Source organism: Danio rerio, chromosome 6 (assembly GCF_052040795.2).
Source record: "Danio rerio strain M-AB ecotype USA chromosome 6, GRCz13ab, whole genome shotgun sequence".
NCBI lineage: Eukaryota > Metazoa > Chordata > Actinopteri > Cypriniformes > Danionidae > Danio > Danio rerio.
In genome coordinates this window covers 49,619,435-49,645,000 of record NC_141026.1, presented here as the reverse complement: position 1 = coordinate 49,645,000, position 25,566 = coordinate 49,619,435, and the positions used below count along the sequence as shown (strand labels likewise).

Sequence of the window (25,566 nt, the reverse complement as noted above, 5' to 3'; positions counted from 1 at the left end):
TGGTCTAAAAAGGAAGGTGTTCTGAGGCGCACTGCTGGCGCACTGCTATTTTGAGAAGCTATAATAAATTTTTCAATAGACCAAAACAAAGCCAGTCTAAAGTCCAGAGCAGAGCTGTTATGCGCCTCGCTTACACACTGCTTAATACACATAAGATGTAGAGCAATACGCAAATATCTTAAAGCAGAGTTAGTTATGCGCCTCGCTTACACACTGTTAAGAACTTTTGTTCTTAAACAGAAGCATGTACATCAATATTTCTCTCATATTTTTGTAGCACAGTTTGTGCTGAATACAATAACATACATGTTGGCCAATACTATGTAATAAGTACCTGAAATAAGCACACATGTTAGGGCATGTCAAAACAACTTAAGGTCCCCAAAATCACCTCATGCCCCAAAGGGTTGATGAGCTCTTTTGACATTCAATTTACCTCAGCTTTCCTGTGATGGTTGGGTTTAGATGTAGGGGTGGGGTAGGGCCATATAATAAGTTTTATTATTATAAATTTTTTTGCTGTATAAAACCCATTACGCCTATGGAGAGTCCCTGTAAACCAGAAAATACCAATGTCTGTGCATCTGTGTGTGTGTCTATGGACTTCACACATTATTTATGGATCCGTCATCCACTTTGAAAACATGTTTATTAGCAGACGTTTGATGTGGTGCAGTCAGTGATTGCATATCCTGCACACGTCCCCTACATCAATGTCTGCCTGTGTTCAGTTTTGTCTTTGTGCATATTTAATGTGACGTTACCACAGATGTTGTTCGTCTTCTAGGTGGAGCGGCTGGTACACCCGGATTCACTCGGGACCCGACTCAGCTGAAGGGGGAGCTCTATCACACGGCTCTCAGGAAGAGCCAGCAGGGCTTCGGCTTCACCATCATTGGAGGAGACCGATCGGATGAGTTCCTGCAGGTGAAGAACGTCCTGTCTGATGGCCCGGCCGCGCAGGACAACAAGATGGCTTCTGGTGAGCGATGACTGGATTGTAAAAAGTGTTTATAGGAACATCCACAGTTCACAAGATAACCTAGGGGCAGCTTAGTTATCGTTGTTGCAGACACATTGGAATAGAATAGAAGTCTGAGTTTTCTCTGCTGTGTCCTTGTTACACCTTACATACATTTACTGTTGTGATAATCGTAATTATTTCAGAACTGCATGATATTTATACCCAAACCCCAATCTCAAACCTAATGGACTAGTATGCACATGTTGTACAAAATTATGTTGTAGCGAATATACTATAAATATACAGTTGAAGCCCCCCTGAATTATTGTTTCCTTAATTTCTGTTTAAGCAGAGATGATTTTTTCAACACATTTCTAAATATAATAGTTTTAATAACTCACCTCTTATAACTGATTTATTTTATCTTTGCCATGATGACAGTAAATAATATTTGACTTGATATTTTTCAAGACACTATACAGCTATCTATACAGCTTAAAGCAGGGGTGGCCAGCCCTGTTCCTGGAGAGTCACCTTCCTGCAGATTTCAGTTGCAACTCATATCAAACACACCTGCCTGTAATTATCATATGGTGTTCAGGTCCTAATTAATTGGTTCAGGTGTGTTTGATATGGATAGCAACTGAAATGTGCAGGAAGGTGGCTCTCCAGGAACAGGGTTGGCCACCGCTGGCTTAAAGTGACATTTAAAGGCTTAATTAAGTCAACTAGGCAGGTTAGGGTAACTAGACAAGTTATTGTATAAAGATGGTTTGTTCTGTAGACTAAAAATATACATAGCTTAAAGGGGTTAATCATTTTGTACTTAAAATGGTGTTTAAAGATTAAAAACTGCTTTTATTCTAGCTGAAATAAAGCAAATGAAACTTTCTCCATAAGAAAAAAAAACATTATCAGACATACTGGGAAAATTTCCTTGCTGTGTTACACATCATTTGGGAAATATTTTAAAAAATAAAACAAAGATTCAACAGGTGTCTAATAATTCTGACTTTAACTGTAGTTTTGATTTCAAGCACAGCATATTGTTGTATTTGAAGCAAATGGAATCATGCAAGTTTATTTTTCATACTAGTGTAAATTTTGTATTATTTAAGTATTATCATTATTCTTATTAACATTCTGAATGAGTTTTTATTATATTATATTTTCATTTTTATTTTTTTATTTTTTTTGTCATTTTATACTTTTTTTTTTTTTAATGTTTATGTTTTGCTTATTTTTCTGTAGTGGCTATCCTAAATAGGGTGATACAGGGGCTCATTGGTTAGCACTGTCACTTCACAGCAAGGAGGTTGCTGGTTTGAGTTCCGGCTGGACTAGTTGGCATTTCTGTGTGCAGTTTGCATGTTCTCCCCGTGTTGGCGTGGGTTTCCTCTGGGAGCTCCGGTTTCCTCCACAGTCCAAAGACATGTGGTATAGGTGAATTGGGTAAAGTAAATTGACTGTAGTGTGTGAATGAATGTGTATGGATGTATCCTAGTGATGGGTTGCAGCTGGAAGTGCATCCGCTGTGTAAAGCATATGCTGGATTACTTGGCAGTTTATTCCGCCGTGGCAACCCCAGATTGATAAAGGGACTAAGCCGAAAAGAAAATGGAATGAAATTGACCATAGTGTATGTGTGTGAATGAGTGTGAATGGATGTTTCGCTATACTGCATTACAGCTGGAAGGGCATCCAGTGCATAAAACATATGCTGGATAAGTTGGCGGTTCATTCTGCTGTGGCGCCTTCTGATTTTAGTGACCAAGTCGAAGGAAAATGATGATGATGATGGTTAAGCTTAATAACATTTAGTCTCCCATTTAACTCTTATGGTAATGCTTACGTTTTATTTAAATTAAATTAGATTTTAATAGTCTTACAGCTCTTTGCTCGTATAGTCTTATAGCTAATAGTCTTAATTGTCATTTAAGGAAAAAAAATAGAACAATAGAACTAAAAATAGAAACACCTGAAACTAATAAGCCATGACAATCAAAAAAGACTTAAATTGGATCATTTCATGAACTTAAACAATTCAAAAAACACTTATAATGTGCGCACAAACTGTAAGTCATATTGTTTTTACTAACTTTTTGCTGCATATCTATACCATACTCTGCATGAAAATGCTTCAAATATTCAAAGAGAAATAGTAAAAGTTCAAGACAACATAAGCAATGGCAGGATTTAACATTTTGTGAAACGCTGACGAATCACAAATTGCTTTTGTCAGATGTTTATCCACTTTGTAATGACTCATTCATTCATTTTCCTTCAGCTTAATCCCTAAGTTATCATGAGTTGCCACAGCAGAATGGAAAATTATAAAAATTTATGGAGCAGATGCCGCAACCCAGAACTGGGAAACACCCATACACACTGATTCACACGCATCCACTCATACACTATGGCCAATTTGGTTCTTACTTGTCTTTGGACTGTGGGGGAAACCGTATCACCCGGAGGGAGAACATGCAAACTCCTCTCAGAAATGATAACTGGACCAGCTCGCACTTGAACCAGTTTTTGCTGTGACGCGACAGTGCTAACCACTGAGTCACAGTGCTGCCCCCTTTGTAATGATGCCATTCTTTAGTTCCTTTACTCATTCTCACAGCCAGATGTTCTCTTTTCTCATTTCAGGTGATGTTATTGTGGAAATCAACGGCACTCTTGTTTTAGGAAAGACTCATGCAGATGTAGTCCACATGTTCCAGTGCATCCCAATTAACCAATACGTGGACATGGTGCTCTGCCGTGGGTACTCGCTCCCTCCTGATGTGGATGCAGACAGCGAGGACCTTCCACCTCCACCTCCACCTCCCACAGGAGAGATCGTCACAGCCGTGCCCCTCATCAACGGCCAGCCACTGCTTGTCAAAGGGGACGCCCTCCACGGCTCTTCCCAGGAGCTCCACTACGTCACCACAGATGCCAGCGGGCGCCCGGTGGTTGCTGCTCTTCCTGCGAGCAGCGCTGCCAACGACAGACCAGAAACAGGGATGCTGCAGCCGGAGCTGGTGAGCGTGCCAATCGTGAAGGGACCTGGAGGATTCGGCTTCGCTATTGCAGACTGTCCGCTGGGGCAGAAGGTGAAAATGATCCTGGACGAGCAGTGGTGCCGAGGCCTGCTGAAAGGAGATGTGATAAAAGAGATTAACAGGCAGAACGTGCAGACGCTGAGCCATGCGCAGGTAGTGGATATACTGAAGGATCTCCCGGTGGGCAGCGAGGTCAATCTGCTGGTGTTAAGAGGAGGTAAGAGAACAGGAGGATATACAGATAATCCTGCTGATGCTTTAGGGTATAAATACGCTCTACCTGAGCAGAAGTCATCAGAAGTTTACATTATTTCATGCTAAGGTGGCTCTTGCAGGAGTTCTAAGAGTGCAATTGACAATTATTAGCATTAGATGTGCATTTCAATCAACAGGATAATGGGATATACACTCATTGGCCACTTTATTAGGTACACCTGTTCAACTGCTCTTTACCACACATTTTTAATCAGCCAATCACATGGCAGCAACTTAATGCATTTAGGCATGTAGACTTGGTCAAGACGATCTGCTGCAGTTCACACTGAGCCAATAGTATCTGGATGCAGCCTTTATGATGCAAGCTGAGACTGCATCAGCGATGCAATGTCAGGCACAATGCACTCAAATGGAGCTAGTGACGTCACTGTGACGGGTAGGGTTAGGGGTGGGGTTAGGTGAGCCCATTAAAAAGCATTGGATGCAGCCCAGATTGCACTGCACCAGGTCTGCAGCCTGACCCCTTTCAACTGAGCATAAGAATGAGGAAGAAAGGTGATTTAAGTCATTTTGAACGTAGCATGGTTGTTGGTGCCAGATGAGCTGGTCTGAGTATTTCCCAAACTGCTCATCCACTGTGATTTTCACACACAACCATCTCTAAGGTTTACAGAGAATGGTCTCAAAAAGGTGAAATATCCAGTGAGCGGCAGTTCTGTGGGTGTAAATGCCTTGTTGATGCCAGAGGTCAGAATGGCCACACTGTTTCCAGCTGATAGAATAGTAACAATAACTCAAATAACCACTTGTTACAACTGAGGTGTGCAAAAGAGCATCTCTGAACGCACAACACTTCCAACCTTGAGGTGGATGGGCTACAGTAGTAGAAGACCACACCGGATTCCTGCTAAAAACAGGAAACTGAGGCTACAATTCACACAGGTTCACCAAAATTGGGCAATAGAGGATTGGTAAAACGTTGTCTGAACTGATGAGTCTCAATTTCTGCAACATTCAATTTTCAATTTTCTGCAACATTCGGATGGTAGGGACAGAAATTGGTGTCAACCACATGAGAGCATGGATTAATCCTGCCTTGTATCAATGGTTCAGGCTGGTGGTTGTGGTGTAACGGTGTGAAGGAAATTTTCTTGGCACACTTTTGGCACTACATTAGTACCAATTGAGAATTGTGTCAACACCACAGCCCACCTGAGTATTATTGGTGACCATGTCCATCCCTTTATGACCACTATGACCACTACTTTATGGCTACTTCCAACAGGATAATTCGCCATGTCATAAAGCGTGAATCATCTCAGACTGGTTTCTTGAACCTGACGATGAGTTCACTGTACTCAAATGGCCTCCACAGTCACCAGAACTCAATCCAATAGAGCACCTTTGGGATGTGGTGGAATGGGAGATTCGCATCAATCTGTGCCACAAAGGATCAGGCAGTTCTAAAGGCAAGAGGGGGTCTAACCTGGTACTAGTAAGTTGTACCTCATAAAGTGGCCAGTAAGTGTATCTAGATATAATCACTTACATAGTCCTGTGGTTTAAACTGTACAGTATGACACTTCTTGTGGTTTAAACTAAAAACATCAACAGATGCACAACAACGATGTGCTAAAATCAGAAAAGTATTCCTTTGCATTTTTTTGAATGGGTTTCAGTCAAACTACTATGGCTATAGATTAACATGGACTCTTTTTGTTTAATTCAGAATGAAATAATTGTAAATAATGAATCCAAACATGGTGTTTACACTACATGATCTCTAAATGAAATGACTTGGTTGATCTCTGTATTTATATTTTTCTAAACATTGCACGGATATAAAGTTTCCCAATATTTAAATATGTCCATATTAGCCATGTCGGTTTATTATATTTGGTTTATTTAACAAGAAGCGGATGTAATATTAATCTCAGGCAATGATGGGCATATAGAGCTATACTGTTTTCATACTTAAAAATTCAAAATCAAGTCAGTGTCTCTTCATGTATCTGAAATTTTAATTTAAGAATGTAACAAAATGGAAATTTATTTATTTATTTATTTATTTATTTATTTATTTATTTATCTATCTGGAATATGTGTAATTTGACTACAAAATGAAGAATGAACAAGTCTTAAGGTCTTTGCACACTGAAGTCTGAAATTTTTATATGCGTTTTTTTCATAATCATATGCGAAAAACTTGTCACATAAACAAACTTTGCACACTTAATATTAGCTAATCCATTACGAAAAAAAAACGCAAAACATTTCAGAGTTCAAGCAGAGATACTTCAGTCTCCTATCTTCTCCAAAGTAAAAAAAAAGAAAGAGGAATAGGCTACATATTGTGTTCATCCGATATTGCATATTGGATGGAGAGTTCAGCTCATTATCAAAGAACACCGCTATGATTATCGCAAAATGCTAAGTTTAATTCAGGAAATCAGTGGAGCTTTGATACATGCATTCACTACTTATCTTAAAAATAGATTTATTATCTGTTTTCTGTCTTGTCTCTGTAATTCTGTTGCACTGTAGAAGCTCTGTCACGAAAACAAATTCCTCGTTTGTGTGAACATAACTAGCAATAAAGCTTTCGGATTCTGATTCTGATGTATGGACAAACACACGCACACACACACACACACACACCAAACAGCAGCAGGGCAGAGGTGCACCAGTCACTGAATCCAGCATATAAGGGTTCTCAACTGTTCACCACATTTCGTCTTTATTTTGTGCTCTGTGTTTGTCATAAAGTTATCTGTAGCTCAAATTAAGGCATTCTGTTTAGCTTTTTGCTTGTATGGTGGCTCTGAATTGTCAAAACACCTCTCAAATCGCTTTTTTGAATGTGAAAAGCGGAAAAAAAACCTAACCCGATTCGCTTTTCTTTATGACAGATGAAAGTTTCTTAGCCGTGTGTCAGTGTGTCAATAGGATTCACACAACATGAGGTCAAATTTATTTTTTAATGTGCGAAAATTACAGATCAAAATTTCAGATTCAGTGTGTAATAACTTTTACCAACTGTAGTGAGAAAAATAAAGTGAGAAAAGACTCCTTGATTTGGTTATAATTATATTCACATGTCAGTAAAAGTTAAAGTTTATATAGGAATTTCCAGCAGGGATTTTACTAAGAATAGAAGAGATCTACAGTTGAAGTCAGAATTATTAGACCCCCATTTTTTGCTTTTTCAAAAATTTCCCAAATGATGTTTAACAGAGAAAGGGAATTTTAACAGTATTTCAGATAATATTTTTTTCTTCTGGAGAAAGCCTTATTTGTTTTATTTCGGCTAGAATAAAAGCAGTTATTAATTTTTCAAACACCGTTTGAAAGACAAAATGATTAGCCGTTTAAGCTACATTTTTTTTTCAATAGTCTACAGAACAAACCATCATTATACAATAACTTGCCTATTTCCCCTAACCCACCTAGTTAACCTAATTAACCTAGATAAACCTTTAAATGTCACTTTAAGCTGTATAGAAGTGTCTTAAAAATATCTAGTCAAATATTATGTTCTGTCATTGTGGCAAATATAAAACAAATCAGTTATTAGAAATGAGTTAATAAAACTATTATGTTTAAAATGTGTTTTAAAATAAACAGGGAGTCTAATAATTTAGGGGGGATAATAATTCTGACTTCAACTGTATCTATGAGCATGCAAAAGAAACTGGATTTAGTTTGAAATTAGCAGGAATAAAGTGTTCAACAATTTAGATTTATTGAAGGAGAACAAGATCATCTGAAATGTTGAAAACAAAAAAAGATATTTTAAAGAATGTTGAAAATTATTTTCCATTGATATCCACTGTGTAAAAAAGACACTCTGGAAGTCAATGGTTACTGGTTTCCAACATTTTTCAAAATATCTTATTTTTTGTTCAACAGAAGACAATCTCATATAGGTTTAGAACAAATGTAGGGAGAGTAAATGATGATGTAACTTGATTTTGTAATTTTGTAGGCAAACTAGAAATTAAAAAAGTTTTGTTACTCCACAAAGGCCCAACACATATGAAGCTCATTTATATCTATGCATTATATCCAAAAAACATTGCATTCATACAATATATTTTTTCCAGGTTGTGCATGAATTTAGTCATTTAAACAGCAATAGAGTTTTTTAAAAGTCATGTAAAAACATTGTTCCACATCTAAAAGTATAAAAAAAATGTTTTGATATTTGTATAGGAGTAAGAATATTACTTTAATGAAGTGTACTCTGGACATTTTACACAATAAATTATGCCTTAAAACTATACAGTCTAATAAGTACACCACCATACACTCATACCATAAGTTGGTGAGCAGCTTCAGTGTCCTGTTTTTTTTTTTTTTTTTAGCAGGGATATGCACAGATACTCTTTCTCTCACTCTTTTTTGATGATCTTTATTCTTCATCAAGTCTCATTCCATACCCTACTTCATAGTTTTAGTTACTCCTGTTCTCCTCTCCTGCACTCTGCCGATCACACTCATGGTCTGTCCCTCAGGAGAAGCTTATGTAAGAATGATGGACCGTTGCTTCTGACACAGTTGGCAGAAAAGGCCCTTTGTGCTTTTTTTTTTTTTTTTGCACCTACTCTGTGGGGCTGGCTGGGAATTTGGGAAATGAGTCTAAATCATAGGGGAATTTTAGGATGTGACTGAGAAGAGTTCTGTGAGGATTTATTGTCTGCCCCGGTAGAGAGGGAGGAAGAAATGTGAGAGCCAAGGAAATCAGCAATATGCTTTAATCAGTGTTATTAATCCTCAAACGCTAAGCGAGTTTCGTCATTCATTATTTAGCCATTAAATTCAGTAGAAATCACACCTATCAAGAAAGAGAGAGGAATGAAAACAAAGGGAATGAATAAAATGTTCTTGGTTATGTATTGGCAGATGAAATTGTAACGACGTCTTTGTTTTTTGCACGACTTCTGCCATTTGTAATGTCTTTCTCCTAGGAGAATACAGTTGAAGTCAGAAATATGAGCCTTCCTGTTATATTTTAATTCTTTTATATTTTCCCTTAATTTCTGTTTAACTGAGAGAAGATTTTTTCAACACATTTCTAAACATAATAGTTTTAACTCAGTTAACTCACTAGTTATAACTCCTTTCTAATAACTGAAAATTTTCATCTTTGCCATGTACCAGTAAACAATATTTTATTAGATATTTTTCAAGATACTGTATTCAACTTAGTGCAATTTAAAGTTTTAACTATGTTAATTAGGCAAGCCATTGTCTAACACTAGTTTGTTCTGTAGACAATCAAAATAAATGTTTAAGAGGGCCAATACTGACCTTCAAATGGCATAAAAAATACAACTGCTTTTATTCTAGCCAAAATAAAACAAATAAGACTTTCTCCAGAAGAAAAAATATTATCGCAAATAAATCGAAAAATTCCTTGCTCTGTTAAAGGGCCATAACCCTCCCCCCCTGTCTCAGCAGGGTGTTTTCACATTTCTAGTTTTAAAAAAAGTCAGGAAAGTGGGTGGGTCCAGCTTTGTTTAGGTGGGAGTGTCGGGAGAAGGAAAGAGGAAAGGGTTTGCATGAAAAGCGGAGATTCAGTGTGTTTCAGTGTGGGGAGTTTTCACAGCGACAACACAAACACAGATGCAGGGGAGATAGACTATGTTTAAATGGACATCAGTAATCAAATTATTTGCCTTAATCTGAATATGACAGTAATATGATTAAGGTGTTGACATGAGTTGCTTTTTGAATGTTCTATTCATGATCCCATTTTACATGTTATTGCACATAATTCGACACCGCTCTGTTCACATTTCTTCTGGAGTTTCATGTAATTTTGGGTGTTTCCAGCCTGATCTCATGAGAAAATGTAAGTATTTTACGTTTTGCCAGTTCAGTGGCTAATTCGTACGAGTTCAGTCGTACGAAATTGTACAATTTTAAAAAGGAGGTGTGGCACCTAACCCCACCCCTAACCCCAACCGTCATTTGGTGATGAGCAAATCGTACTAAATTGTACGAATTAGATCGCACGAATTCATATGAATTAGTCACTAAATCAAAAAGTTATGAATTGCCGTGAGATTGTGTTATTGATTTATTCTTAATTTGTCGACTTTAATTGCAGTTTGGCACTTTCACTTATATTCAGGAACATTTCATGTATGCCCCCAGTGACAAATGAGATATTAGATGCAAGGAACTGCTGGAAGAGTGTTATTTTAATGAAATGTTTTATACCGCACACCTTATTAGAGAAAAAAAACCTGCAAAAATAACCTTTCCTGTCACAAAATACAGTAAAAATCCTACCTGACTGTAATATTTTGATTAAGGTGTTTACCTGTTTACTTTTAGAGAGCAGCATTTACAGTGGATCTTTCAGTCCATAATACTGTAGTGATATTAACGTACTTTAAACTTAGTAACTAAATCATTTTGACTAATGTATGTCTTTACAAACTAAAAGAGTACTGCTGATAATACAAACTAACTTTGCCAGCTGAATAAACATAAACAAAGGACATTGATCACACACTTACCAAATCTGTAGAGACAGGACAATCAACATGAACTGGAACTGCATCTTTTTTAAAAGGAGATGAGCAGCAAATCCGGATTTTACTATTTGCAGATGCTAAAAGCTCTCGGGTAAAAAAAAAAGCCTTACAAACGTATTTCTGTTAAGTGTTAGCAGAGCACTGTAATCCACACACGAGTCCAGCTGCTCTCTCATAGCGGAGAAGTGAAAACAAAACCTTCGTTGCAGCACATTTATAAGCGACCCATTTCTCCAAATAATTCTTCTTCCTCCACTTGTTTTAACGGTTGGCAACACAACGTGGCATCTCTCTGAACACTGTAACAGGTAGAAGAATTCTTCCAAGCTATCATGCATATTAATGAAGTTGCACCGCATACACAATAGAGTGCGCTGATTGGTTCGAACCAAGACTTCTAATGAATTAATGCTGAAAACTCAAAGACGTCACGTTGTACTTGCTGGTACAGACATCCAGTCTCCATGCTGGAATTTAGCTTCTAAACAGGAAGAATGAATTTGCTCGAAATAACACAAAAACAACCAATATTCAATTTTTTGTGAAATATATGTGTCCTAATAGAGTTTTTAGCAACAAGGGACACATATATGACTGTCAACATCTCAAAAAAAATCTTTGCTGGTGTTTTGTGACCGTTTAAACGTCATTTGGGAAATATTGAAAAAAGAAAGTCACATAAGGGCAATTAATTTGACTTTAACTCTACATGCATAATATCCATCATCATTTTCTCTTATGAACATTTATTCTATCCATTTTTACTGGCTCCAAAATGACGCACATGTCATGATTAACTCCGCTCTGAACTGGCTCAGGAAACGCCCCACTTTGAAGCACTTGAATGACGCTTCCTCTTTGAGTAGCTTTTCAAGTTTAGATGGATGGCAATTAATAATGTAGCACTGAAACATTGTATTCTCATGCCTTTTTCATGATTGAGAGGCAACAACCATGAAATTCTGTCATTATAATAAGACTAGAAACTTTCTCTCACTGACGACTTCCTGTTTTCATTCATTTGTATGTTGATGAGTGCCTGTTCCCTCATTTTTCCCCTCTTTCAGAGCTACTTAAATCTCTCATTTGCTCCTTTTTTTCTGTTTCTAGGTCAGACATCGCCTGTGAAGAGTTTAAGACCGGTGAGTATGATAATAGATTTCAGGGGTGATAATGACCTTGTTGAACTGAAGAGGTGGCTGAATATTTCATTTTTGTGCTGATGAAACTTCTTCTTAATTATTGCTCATACTTGCGGCTTGGGAGGCGAACAAACCCCTTTCTCAAAGTACGAACACGTCCCACACCATTTGTACCACAGACATGAATAAATCATGCTGCTTGTACTTTTTGAAAAAATCCGATGGGTTATTTTGACTTGAGGGTTATAAAACAGGAAAAAAGACTTTTACTAAAGATCAAACTATCATGGAGGCATGCAAGTAAATCTAACCTGTCAACAAACTGTTAACCACCCAAACAACAATACAGAGCAAGCACCTAGCACGCATATAGCAAAGCCTTGATATAAGCCTAGCAATCTTTTATTGATAGTAACTCTCTAGAAACAACCAGAACACTGTAAAAATATAGTTAACCATGGTAGAACCACTGGAAACCACTAAGAAACCATTGAGCAACACTTCAACCACTACATCAACACCGCCTAAAACACTCAATAATCACACTTGTAACCATTCAGAAAACCCTATAGACAACATATAAAATAAACAGCTGATTAATGGTTTAAAAACCAACCATTTTACCATGAAACCACTTAAAACACCATGAGAATAGGGTGACCATACAGGTATGTGCCTTTTTTTTTTACATGACATGTCCTGGCCAGGATTTCTATGTTGCCTTAAATATCCAGTTTTTGACTGTTTGCACTTTGAAGACTGACCGCATCTGTAGGAGGTATAGAAAACAAATAGCTTCTTATACTTTCACCCTCGTGGTGCTTTGATGTCAAACACTTTGATGTCATACAATGATTGCTCTGTGCAGCTCTACATGAATGAACAAATGCATCTAATATGTACTCGCATTTGCATCGCTGTGAACTTTTTTTTTTATATATGCCACCTTCTCATGTAACACAACTGGTTGAATATGTATAAATGGCTGCAAGTTATTGGCCAAACTACTTTTCAATCATTACCTTCAGCAAGTACACTGTGAAAAAAAAGAGATTAGTTGATTGTACTTAAAAAGAGAGCAACTTGTTTTCTTATAATTGTTAAGTAAACAAACTATGTGCATAATTATGAAAGTTAAGTTAATGGACTTTTTTTAAAGTAAAATCAACTTGTTGCTTTAAAGGCAATGAGGCTCAATTTTGGAAAGTACAATAAATAATAAATTTTTACCGTGTACGAACATATGAAACATAGCAAAAAAGAGAAGTCCTGGCCAGGATGTGTCCCATAAAAATAGCAAATGGTCACCCAAGGTAAATGTCTTATTTGATGTATTTTAGTCGGGCTTTAGATCAGGTCACAGTGTGGAAACAGCTCTATTTAAGGTCACTAATGACCTTCATATGATTGCTGATTTGAGGGCTTGTGGTATTCTGGTGCTCTTGGATCTAACTGCAGCATTTGACACTCTTTCTCACAGCTTCCTATTGGACAGACTTCAAAACTGGGTTGGCTTAGCCGAGACACCACTAAGTTAATTCATATCCTACCTCACTGAATGTTCACAGTTCAGTTTTTGGGGGGGTCACAGGTCATTGTCCTTCTGTGTCAAGGTGTCCCCGAGGGGTTCGGTGCTCGGGCCACTTCTGTTTAGCATCTATATGCTACCTCTTAGACAAATTCTACAAAATTTTTGTATTAATTATCATTGCTATGGGTGACGTGGTGGCACAGTAGGTAGTGCTGTCGCCTCACAGCAAGAAGGTCTCTGGTTCAAGCAGTTGGCATTTCTGTGTGGAGTTTGCATGTTCTCCCCGTGTTTGTGTGGGTTTTTCCTCCGGGTGTTCTGGTGTCCCCCACAAGTTCAAAAACATGCGGTACAGGTAAATTGGGTATGCTAAAATTGCCCGTAGTGTACGTATGGGTGTGTGTGTGTGAATGAGAGTGTATGGATTTTTTCCAGTGATGGGTTGCGGCTGGAAGGGCATCCGCTGCATAAATTTTTTTTAAAATTTTGCTGTGGCGACCCCAGATTAATAAAGGGTCCACGCAGCACTTTTACCTAGTTAGGGACTTTTTTTCAGATGCTGTGTATCATTTAATGGCAGCAAAGTTTCTTAATTATTATGCCAGACAACAAAAAAAGTGCTGGCAAAATGACAAAACATCAACTAAATAGACATGTTGAACTTTAGCTTCCTGAAAGAGTCCATTAACGCTTCTTTTCAGTGCCACTCTTGACATGGAAACAGTTTTTGCATATGAATAGCTGTGTTATTTCTTTTCCTGTTAACCAGACCATGAAGTCATGATCCAACATTAATGGTGTGCCTGTTTGCATAGGCCTATTCAATGTATCTGAATACACTTGCTTGATTATCTTCTGAAGAAACACCTGAAAACACAAGTTCTGCTCTTGTTTTCCAACAGAGAGGAGGGATGAGTGCCAGCACTGAGACTCTGGACCGCTGCCATGATATGATGGTTCCCCAGGCTTTGACCTATCATTCAAACACACTGCCGTGTAGCTCTCCCAAACAAGACGCTTCCCTTCACTATAGTAAACCCAAAGCCCTGACGGAGAGCATAGGTGAGTCTGTGCTGAGCTCAGCCCTCAGAGAGGAAAGTCTTTTATGGTACAGCACAATGATATGGATCTGTTGTAGTCTGATGCTGTATAACATGTCAGATAAAAAAAATACATGTACAGTTATTTCAATATAAAAACAAAATTCAAGTTTTATATTAAATTCCATTTTAATTATCTTCAGAGAGGGGGAGAGAGTACATTTTAAAATTAAAAGTAAAAAAAAAAATAAATATATATATATATATATATATATATATATATATATATATATATATATATATATATATATATATATATATAAATATATATAAATATATGTATATATATATATAAATATATATATATATATATATATATATATATATATATATATATATATATATATATATATATATATATATATATATATATATATATATATATATATATATATATATATATATATATATATATATATATATATATATATATATATATATATATATATATATATATATATATATATATATATATATATATATATATATATATATATATTGGTAATGTGGTATATGAAACCACTAATCCTAATCCTTGAACAGTAACTGTTTTTAATTGCTTATGACAACGGGAATACAATATTGTTTGTTTTTGCTATTGCAACATAATGGCTTGAAAAGCCCGTTGTTAACAAAATAATTTTTATAAATAAATAAATAAATAAATAATAATAATAATAAATAATTATTATTATTAATAATAATAATAACAATTATTATTATTATTATTATTATTATTATTATTATTATTATTATTATTAATAATAATATTAATAATAATAATAATAATAATAATAATAATAATAAATATTGATAATAAATGAAAAAATTGAATTAAAATGCCAATTTTGCCATATATATTCTTAAGATCTTAATTTTTATTTATTTTTATTTTTTATTTTTTAATTAAGCATAAAGAGAAAGAAATATATTATATATCATATTTATAGTCATAATTATAGTCATAATGTAGTAAAAAAAACAAAAACAAAGAGTTGACAAAAAGGAAAAACACTGAGGCAGGACAGTGGTACAATGCTGGTGAAGTTCTAGGTAAATAAAAACTGATTCAATTCAGTTTGATGCACACTGTATGCCACAGTTGAAGTTCAGTTTAGTTTAATTCTGTTCAGTTTAGTAGAAATGTCCTTGATAAAGTCTGATGCACTGATGAGCAGCTTCACCAGCTAAATCGGAGATATGTAGGCAAATGTCTTGCTTTTGCAAATAATGCAGCGGGTTTAATTATGTGATAATTTATGAGAATTAAGATTAATAAGGTGTATTAAGATTAATAGGCTGCCTGGAATGTTTTATGCTATTTTTGGAGCTTTAGAATCTGAATCAACAATCGCTAATAAGGCATTGAAAAGAGCATCTGCTTAGCTTTTGAGTATAATGTGGGGTGGAGAACATAAGGTTTTTAATGATATATTTTAAAAAACAACTAATTTATGATCTGAATGCAGAGGCACAATGAAGGTATTTGCATGACTCAGGAATGACAAACTAAAGAATGTGGTTAATCCTATTCAGGTATTTAATTCTGCTTTTTATTATCCAGTACCTCAATATAAAGAGCTGGATGTGTTCATCAAAAGAGATCAGGAGACGGGCTTTGGTTTTCGTGTGCTTGGAGGAGAAGGTGCAGAACAACCAGTGAGTCTCTTATACTTCCATACAGTAACCTCTTTTCCGATTATTCCCATTCATAAAGTCTATTTATATGATTTATTCACCTTTTTCCACATAATAAACACTGCTTTTCAAATAACAGGTTGAGAAACTTCCATTAAAAACTAAAACAAACAATTTAAAATAAAGATATATATATATATATATATATATATATATATATATATATATATATATATATATATATATATATATATATATATATATATATATATATATATATGATCGTTATACATTTAAAGTCAGAATTATTAGCCCCCCTTTGATTTTTTTGTTTTTTTTCCCCCAAATGATGTTTAACAGAGCAAGGAAATTTTCACAGTGTGTCTGATAATATTTATTTTTTTCTGGGGAAAGTCTTACTTGTTTTATTTTGGCTAGAATAAAAGCAGTTTTTAATTTTTTAAAAACCATTTTAAGGTCAAAATTATTAGCCCCTTTTAAGCTATATCTTTTTTCGATTGTCTACTGAACAAACCATTCTTATACAATAACTTGTCTAATTACCCTACCCTGCCTATAACCTAAGTAACCAAGTTAAGCCTTTAAATGTCACTTTAAGCTGTATAGAAGTGTCTTGAAAAATATCTAGTCAAATATTATTTACTGTCAAGATAAAAGAAAGCAGTTATAAGAAATGAGTTTTAAAACTATTATGTTTAGAAATGTGTTAAAAAAATCTGCTCTCCATTAAAAATATATTGGGGAAAAAATAAACAGGGGGGCTAATAAATCCGGAGGGCTAATAATTCTGACTATAACTGTGTATGTACATATATGTGATATGTGCAAAAGAAACCCCATCACAATTTTCTTAAACAATATATGCGATTTTGATTTTAATCATGATTTTAACACACACACAAACATTTTACTGTGTGAATTTGAAACATATTTCCAAAGACCTGTAACATGTCTCTAAAACAGACATAAGGCAAAAAATAAAGATCATGTAGTAAAATAAAAATAAAGATCATATCAGAAGTAGTTGCTTGTATTTTTGTCTGTGTCCACAGATTTATTATTTATTTTTTTGCCAGGCATAGATTGTAGACCTCCTTGAGACGCTGCTTTGAAATAGGCCGTTCACATATCACGTCTTTTGTGCGTGCAAGTTTTTTTATTTTCAATGGAGGCACCCAGCTTGCGCGCATATTAGGAGTGATGCATGCGCAAATTCCATGCACACCCAGTTAACAAATAAAACTTGTATCAGAACTTCAGCAATGTTTTGTTAGTCTGTCATGCTCTGAGAAAGTGTTTTATAGTCATGGAGCAATGACAAAGCAGCGCGAGCGCAAAGCGTGTTGAATGCTGAAGAAAGCGAAGCTCCTCGTGCTTTCCACACGCTTTTAAATACGATATGTGACTGAAAGGTTTTGCAAATGACCTGATTCTGCGATACATCAGCCTTCCTGTAATCAAAGTAGTCCCACACCACAGATGTTGACAGATGTTTTTTGGCACCAAGTCCTCCTGTGCTGAACTCATCATCACTGTTTATGCAGCCTATTTGTCATTAAGCTCCGTCTGTTCTCGAGTTCTGTTCAGGCGTGCTGTGCTATGATTGGTTTAAATAGCATACTGTGGGAAAATCGTGCTGTAAGGCGGTTTAGAAACCGTGCATGTTTAAATCGCGATTTTAATATGATTTTAAATATTCACTCAGCCCTAATATTTATGTAGAAATGTGTTTGATCATTGCAGATGATTGCCTCCTATGCCAATGACACAAGTTTGATTTATTGATTTATTGACTATTGATTTATTAAAGTGAGCATGCATGAAATGTGACAGGAACACGCCTTATTGTGAATTTAAACACATCCAGATGGAGAAAATGTTTTGCAGTAAGAAGGAAGAACTTATACTGCAAACTTAGATACTTTCTTGATCCAAAAAATTCTATGAATGTGTTTCATCTCATGCAGCAGGAGCAGAAATGCTGCAGTCAAAATGCTTCAACTTAAGAGGATAATATATGATATAATACCAAACAGTGAATTATGTATTCAATCATTTTCTTTTTCGGCTTAGTCCCTTTATTAATCAGGGGTCGCCACAGCGGAATGAACTGCCAACTTATCCAGCATATGTTTTACACAGCAGATGCCCTTTTAGCTGCAACCCATCACTGGGAAAAACAGTGAATTAATTCAATTCAGAGTTGATTTAAAGCAGATTTCCAGTTCTCTGCTTGATTTGCGCTGGCCTTCATAGCTAAAGTGATGTTAAAAGTAGAGTTTTTCTGTGTTTTTGCACAAGATTAACATGGAGAGATAAATTAATCTGCAATTATCTGCCATTATGGAATTTACAGTGGTTATGTTGAAATTTGTCGGATTACCAGTGTACTGTGGTTTGGCTGAGCTGAAAAAACTTGCATGCATTCAAGATTTGTCTTTTAAAAGCTATCTTTTGATAGTTGCATTAACACGTGCTATTTCTAACTAAAACTTAATCATGAAGATTAAAGTTTGTGATGTTAATACTAACAAATTGTACAAATCAAGTTATTCGATATTTCAATTAAATTGTAATTAACTGTGAGGAGTAGGGCGGCACAAAAAGCTGTGAGAACCATGAATGTTAAAATTATGTGAGAGACTGTGAATGGGTCACACAAAAAATGAAAATTATGTTATTATTGACTTGTCCTGATGTAGTTCCAATCCTCATAGACCTCGTTCATCTTCAGAACACAAGTGCAGATGTTTTAGATGAAATCTGAGAGCTCTCTGGCTCTCCATAAACAGGAACAGTCCCCAGACATTCAAAATCAGACACTAAAAAATTGTCAAAACATTGCATGAGACTTCAGTGGGTCAACTGTAATCATACGAAGCACCAAGAACAAATTTGTGCACCAAAAACTGTAAAAACGAATGTTCACCAATGTCTTCCCTGCTGAAAAATCCAGCTTAAACCAGCCTAGGCTGGTTGGCTGGTTTTAGCTGGTCGACCAGACTGGTTTTAGAGGGGTTTTGGCCACTTCTAGGCTGGTTTCCAGCCATTTCCAGCCTGGTCTTAGCTGGTCAGGCTGGGAGATGACCAGCTAAAAACAGCTTGACCAGCCTAGCCAAGCTGGGAGTCCAGCCAAAACCAGCTATATCCAGCTTAAACTAGGCTGGTCAAGCTGTTTTAGCTGGATTTGGCTGGTTATTTTCCAGCCTGACCAGCTAAGAACAGGCTGGAAATGGCTGGAAACCAGCCTGAAAATGGCCAAAACCCCCCTAAAACCAGGCTGGTCAACCAGCTAAAACCAGCCAACCAGCCTAGATTGGTTTAAGATGGATTTTTCAGCGGGGTTTGGATGATTCTAATGGCCCATACATTTAGGGGGGCCCCAGAGACATTAGCAAGGGCCCGCGCCAATACCATCTTTCAGCTTGTCAGAGGGCCTTTGGTGGGTAGCGGCGCCCCTGTCGACAGGCAACATGATGCTTGTGTGTTGAACTGCTAATGCTAATGGCAATACGTTTAATTGTCCATAGTAAACACATCCTAACCTGATATGTAAGACAAGATATAGGCTATTTACATGGGACTTTTTGGGTACACAAAAATGTTCTAGGAGCTTCGTATGATTACTGTGGGTCTACTGAAGTCACATGAAATGTTTGTACAATGTTTGGGTTTCGTTTCTGGACATCGAACACCTCTTTGCTTTCAATAGAAAACCCAGAGAGCTCTCAGATTTCTTAATTTGACCATATCTTAATTTGAAATATTTTAATTTGTGTTTTGAAGATGAATGAAGGTCTCAGAGGTTTATAAAAACATTAGGATCAATAATTAATAACAAATTTATTTTTGAGGGTGAACTTATCCTACCGCACCCCTTGTCACAAACATGTTGTTGTAGTACGAAATAAAATGATATTCTACTAACTTAAATACATCAGTTTGTTTCTACAAATCTTTTGTTTAATCAAAATTTATAAGGTTTTCAAAGTGACTATGTTTACATGAACATCAGTAATCTAATCATTTACCTTTAATCTGACTAAGACAATAATATGATTTTGAAGGTGTTTACATGAGTTGTTCATTTCATGTTCCCGTTTCACATGTTACAGTATATACTGTAGATCTATTAAGGTAATTATTACACCATTAAATGCTAGTTTCCTTCAGCATTTCATGCAATAACAGTTTGTGTTCGTCATCGCACCATCCCAGCAGGCACATGATGTCAGATTGATATTGTACCTTAACGTCATGGGACATTGCATTTTGTCTGGGAATGAAAATTGAGTTGACATCGACCCAACATCAGGCAGACATCAGTGTCCAACATCGAACAGACATTCCTTTCTGATTTCTTTCCAACGCAACCTACAAACAATAAAATATCAACTTCTAATGATGTTACAGCTTGATGTTGTGTAAACGTTACCACTATGATGTCTGTCAGATGTTGGATTTTGGTTGCCATGCCTGATGAACAAATATCAGTATATGATATCAATAAGATGTTGGTTTAAGATGTTGGCTCGATGTTGGATTTTGGTTACTTTCCAAAACAACCTAAAATCAACCAATATTAATGTCATTTCACATCCTTATTGGACGTCTAAATAACATTGCCCTTAGACGCTGATGATCTAAATTTAATCCAATATTAAGCTCTTATGACATTGTGTCTGCTGGGATGTGTGATTTTTCGGTGTTACATTTTTAATTCAGATAGTTCAACTGCAGTTAATTTCTTACAATATGTTTGCAAACAGACAAAGGCGGATGCAAATTCTTAAGAAACAGACCACCTCTGCAGTCAGATACTATTGTGTTTCATTTAATAACTTTTCATTCATGCCCCCTCAACAAACTCAGTGATACTGGATAGAACAGGGGTCAGCAACCCGCGGCTCTAGAGCTGCATGCAGCTCTTTAGCGCTGCTTTTGTGGCTCCATGGAGTTTTTTCAAAAATGTTTGAAAATGGAAAAAGATGGGGGAGGTTAATATATTTTTTCAGTTTTAATATGATTTCTATAGGAGGACAAACATTTTTAACGTTTTCAAATGCTGTAAATGTGTGTAGAATTAATAATTAATTTCAACATTTCTGTCAACGAAGATTTGCGTCATAGCCTGCGACACCTGTTTCTATCAGCAGGGCGGGATGCCAGGCAGGTGGCTGTTGTAAAAAAACCGGAAGATAATAAAGCATGGAGTTCACAGATGGTGACTACATGAAGGAGTCATTCATCAACATATTAGAACACCTATTTGCAGAATTCAAAAACAAAATCAAGCTAATACAAAAAATTAAAGATATACCTCTCTCCGCTAAGACAGTGAAGGAAAGGGCTATTAAAATGGCAGGTAACATCACCGATCAGCAAACCAAGGACATTAGTTCAGTGCCAGCATACTCAATTGCCTGTGATGTGACCGATATTCAACATGCTTTTATGCAGGTATGTGAACTCTGATGGGCCGCAAGAAGAAATGATCAAATTAATACCCCTGAAAGACCAGAGGCTGTGCTGAAGTGTTTAAATGACAACGAAATAAACACCAATCACCTTATTTCAGTGGCTATATAATCATGAAGGCTTATTATGTATTTATAGCCAACTTAGTCATTTTTATAGTAGGCTAATATAGCTAATATAGATACATACAGCATGTGTTTCCTTCATTATAAGACTTATATAAGGCTTTACATTTTTTGCGGCTCCAGACATATTTGTTTTTTGTTTTTTTTTTGGTCCAATATGGCTCTTTCAACATGTTGGGTTGTCGACCCCTGGGATAGAGGAGAAACACATTCTCTTAGACTAGTCCTCGCAAGAGAGACTGTCCTCACAGAGACCCACAGAAAAAATGAGAGCGAGATGGAGTGAGAGAGAGAGAGAGAGAACTACTGCAGTTTGGGCTTGGGTTTTTAACACAACACCGACCAGCAATTGGTGGTGCGAACCCAGCGTCTGCAGCCAGCGTCATCAGCACGAAATGCGGATTCTTCAATGCCGTTCGTACCTGTAACACACGCGTAAAACCACACACCCACATACAAACAAATGCACAAACATATACCCAAAGCACGTTCTGCAAGCGAACGTAACAACATGTCTGTACTGCACTTCAGTAGTGTGATTAAAATCGGCATACTTCACACGTCTTAATCCGATTTCTGTTTAGTTTGATTATGACTTTAGTCAGATTAAGGTAACAAAAAATTCTGCATACATGGTAGATTCTTAATCAGATTATTGTCTTAATCATATTAAAATTCAGATTACTGGTGTCCATGTAAACGTTCTCAGTGTAGAGAAACCATAAAAACATTGACTTTCATTTTTCCCCTTAAAACAAGCTCCCTGTCTCATTTCTCTAGGTGTACATTGGTGCCATCATCCCCCAAGGGGCGGCTGAAAAGGAAGGCCGCCTGCGGGCTGGAGATGAGCTCATTGGCATCGATGGCATCACCGTTAAGGGTAAATCTCACAAACAAGTCCTGGACCTGATGACAAACGCAGCACGCAACGGACAAGTGCTGCTTTCAGTGCGCAGGAAGGTCATTTTCCGAGGTGAGAACTGCTGACTGACAGGTCTGAGACATAATTAACCAGCTGAAAAGCGTTGATTAAAGGTCAGCGTGTGTAATTTGTGCTCTGTAGATGCCCTGGAGGATGTTGGGAGTGGAGCGTTGACCCTTGTGAATGGATCACCTCGGCTTCCGCGGATTCAGGTGCCAAGCGTCAAGGACCAGGAGTCGTTTGATATCACGCTTCATCGCAGAGATAACGAGGGCTTCGGCTTTGTCATTCTCACCTCTAAGAGTAAACCGCCACCGGGAGGTAACAGCACATTCATTGATGCACAAGAAGTCGCAGACTCATTTTTCAAATAGATACTGTTTAGGGGGAAAAAGCAGTGGAAGTCAAGAACTGTGTTGTGAAGAAATGCATGGTGATGTTTAAATTTTGGCTTGATATTTACACTAATTTTAAGTATACATCCTTACATCAATTGTTAAGATGCACATATTTAATATAAGCATTTTATTATAGTTAAAATTGCATTTAATTATTATTTTAATTTATAGGATTTTATTATTATGACAGTTTTATTTATATAAATTGCAAATTTTTATATTTATTTTATTTTAATTATTACATTTATATTTAATTTAAATGTGTCTATATATTAATTTAGAAGTGTTAGAAGTGGTTTAATGTTATGGCTTAGTGTTTACACTAATTTGAAGTATACATCAAGTCAGTTGTAAAAATGCACATATTTAATATAAGCATTTTATTATATCATTTAAAATTGCATTGAATTATTTTTATTTACATGATTTTATTATTATTTTTAAGTAAATTCAATTTAAGGGTTTTTTTATATTTATATAAATTTCTTTTTTTTATCTATTTATTTTATTGTAATTATTACATTTATATTTAATTAAAAATGTTTGTGTATTTATAAGTGTTAGTAGTGGTTTCATGTAATGTAATGATGTTTACACTCATTTTAAGTATACATCCTTAAATCAGTAGTGAAAATGCACATATTTAATATAAGCATTTTATTATATAATTTTAAATTGCATTTAATTATTAGTATTTAATTATTATTCTATTAAATCAATGGAATTTTAAGATTTTCAAAATAATAATATACATTTCTATTTTTATAATTATTTTATTGTAATAATTACATTTATATTTAATAAAAACATTTTTGTGTATTTATTTAGAAGCATTATTAGTGGTTTAATATAAGCATTTTATTATATAGTTTAAAATTTAATTTAATTATTATTTTAATTTACATGATTTTAGTATTATACATTAAATAAATCCAATTTCTTTTTTAATATTTATTTAAATGCATATTTTTTTATATTCAATTATTGCATTTATATTTAATTTCAAATGTTTATGTATTTATTTAGAAGTATTAGTAGTGGTTTATTGTAATGGCTCGACGTTTACAATAATTTTAAATATACTTGCTTAAGTCAGTTGTTAAAATGCACATTTATAATATAAACATTTTATTATGTAGTTAAAATTGCATCTAATTAATATTTTAATTGTTTATGATTTTATTATCATATGAAATAAATACAATTGTAGGATTTTTATATAAATATGTTTTTTATATTTATTTCTTTGTAATTTTTTACATTTATGTTGAATAAAAAAATTATGTACTTATTTAGAAGTATTAGTGGTGGTTTAAAGTAATGGATTGATGTTCACACTAATTTTAAGTATACATGCTTAAGTCAGTTGTTAAAATGCACATATTTAATTTAAGCTTTTTATTATATAGGTAAAATTGCATTAAATTCTTATTTTAATTTACATGAAATAAATAAGTACAAATATCTGTTATACTTATTTTATTTTACTTATTTAATTTTTTATTTAATTAAAACTTATATATATTTTTATATATTATATAAATAAATATATATATATATATATATATATATATATATATATATATATATATATATATATATATATATATATATATATTTAAAATATTTTTTTAAATATTTGCAGTGCTTTAATGTAATGTTGACACTAAAGATGCTCTTCTACATTTAGCATTGTCATTTTTAAGATTGCATATTAAAAATGAAATAGTCTAACATTTAAAATGTGGCTTGAAACCTCTGCTCTTTTTTATTTAGTTTCATCCATCTGTATTAACCCCCAAGAATTGTTACATTTCCTAATCCATTCACTATAATTTTAAATAAATCAAGCCATTGCAATTCTGCTAAGTGATTTGCCTAAGTGTGTGTTTCAGTGATTCCTCATAAGATCGGTCGAATAATCGAGGGCAGTCCGACTGACCGATGTGGACTGCTGAACGTGGGTGACCGTATATCCGCTGTGAACAGTCAGTCCATTGTGGAGCTCTCCCACAACGACATTGTTCAGCTCATCAAAGACGCCGGAAACTCAGTCACGCTCACCGTGGTTCCTGAGGACGGTGAGATAATCAAACGTCACATAAATATCCACGCTTTCTCAACCTCTGCCTGATGCTTTGATTTGCCACACTAACGCAATAATGTAGCTTTAATTGAAACGCTAATATCCACAGAGAAATCTGATGTCAATTATGCATGCGTATTTAAATTGAGTGCTTTTTGAAGGGCAGTTACATCAATTACTAGCCTATTTCAAAAACAGAGCATTAAAATAATTGCCACCTAGACATGAATATGATTAAAAAAATAAAGCAGGCCTTTTAGAGATCTTGATCTTATTGTTAAATATAATTAATAAGTCACATTACAAAAAGTTAAATGGGTTGTGAATGCTGTTTTATGAGTACTTTAACACTC

General features: G+C 35.2%; 1 protein-coding gene across 7 annotated transcripts in view; it reads left to right on the top strand.

The window, feature by feature from the left end:
- Positions 1–25,566, top strand: part of magi3b (membrane associated guanylate kinase, WW and PDZ domain containing 3b) — a 277,434-nt gene that overhangs the window by 227,244 nt on the left and 24,624 nt on the right. For 4 of the 7 annotated variants that reach the window (XM_087257850.1, XM_087257849.1, XM_087257854.1 and 1 more), the window contains 8 exons: positions 788–982; positions 3,617–4,231; positions 11,886–11,917; positions 14,348–14,507; positions 16,110–16,204; positions 22,588–22,780; positions 22,871–23,050; positions 25,011–25,208. In XM_087257850.1, coding sequence (XP_087113976.1) covers positions 788–982; positions 3,617–4,231; positions 11,886–11,917; positions 14,348–14,507; positions 16,110–16,204; positions 22,588–22,780; positions 22,871–23,050; positions 25,011–25,208 — 1,668 coding nt within the window. The remainder of the gene's footprint in view (positions 1–787; positions 983–3,616; positions 4,232–11,885; positions 11,918–14,347; positions 14,508–16,109; positions 16,205–22,587; positions 22,781–22,870; positions 23,051–25,010; positions 25,209–25,566) is intronic. The other 3 variants (XM_087257852.1, XM_087257851.1, XM_087257855.1) reach the window with 1 other exon arrangement.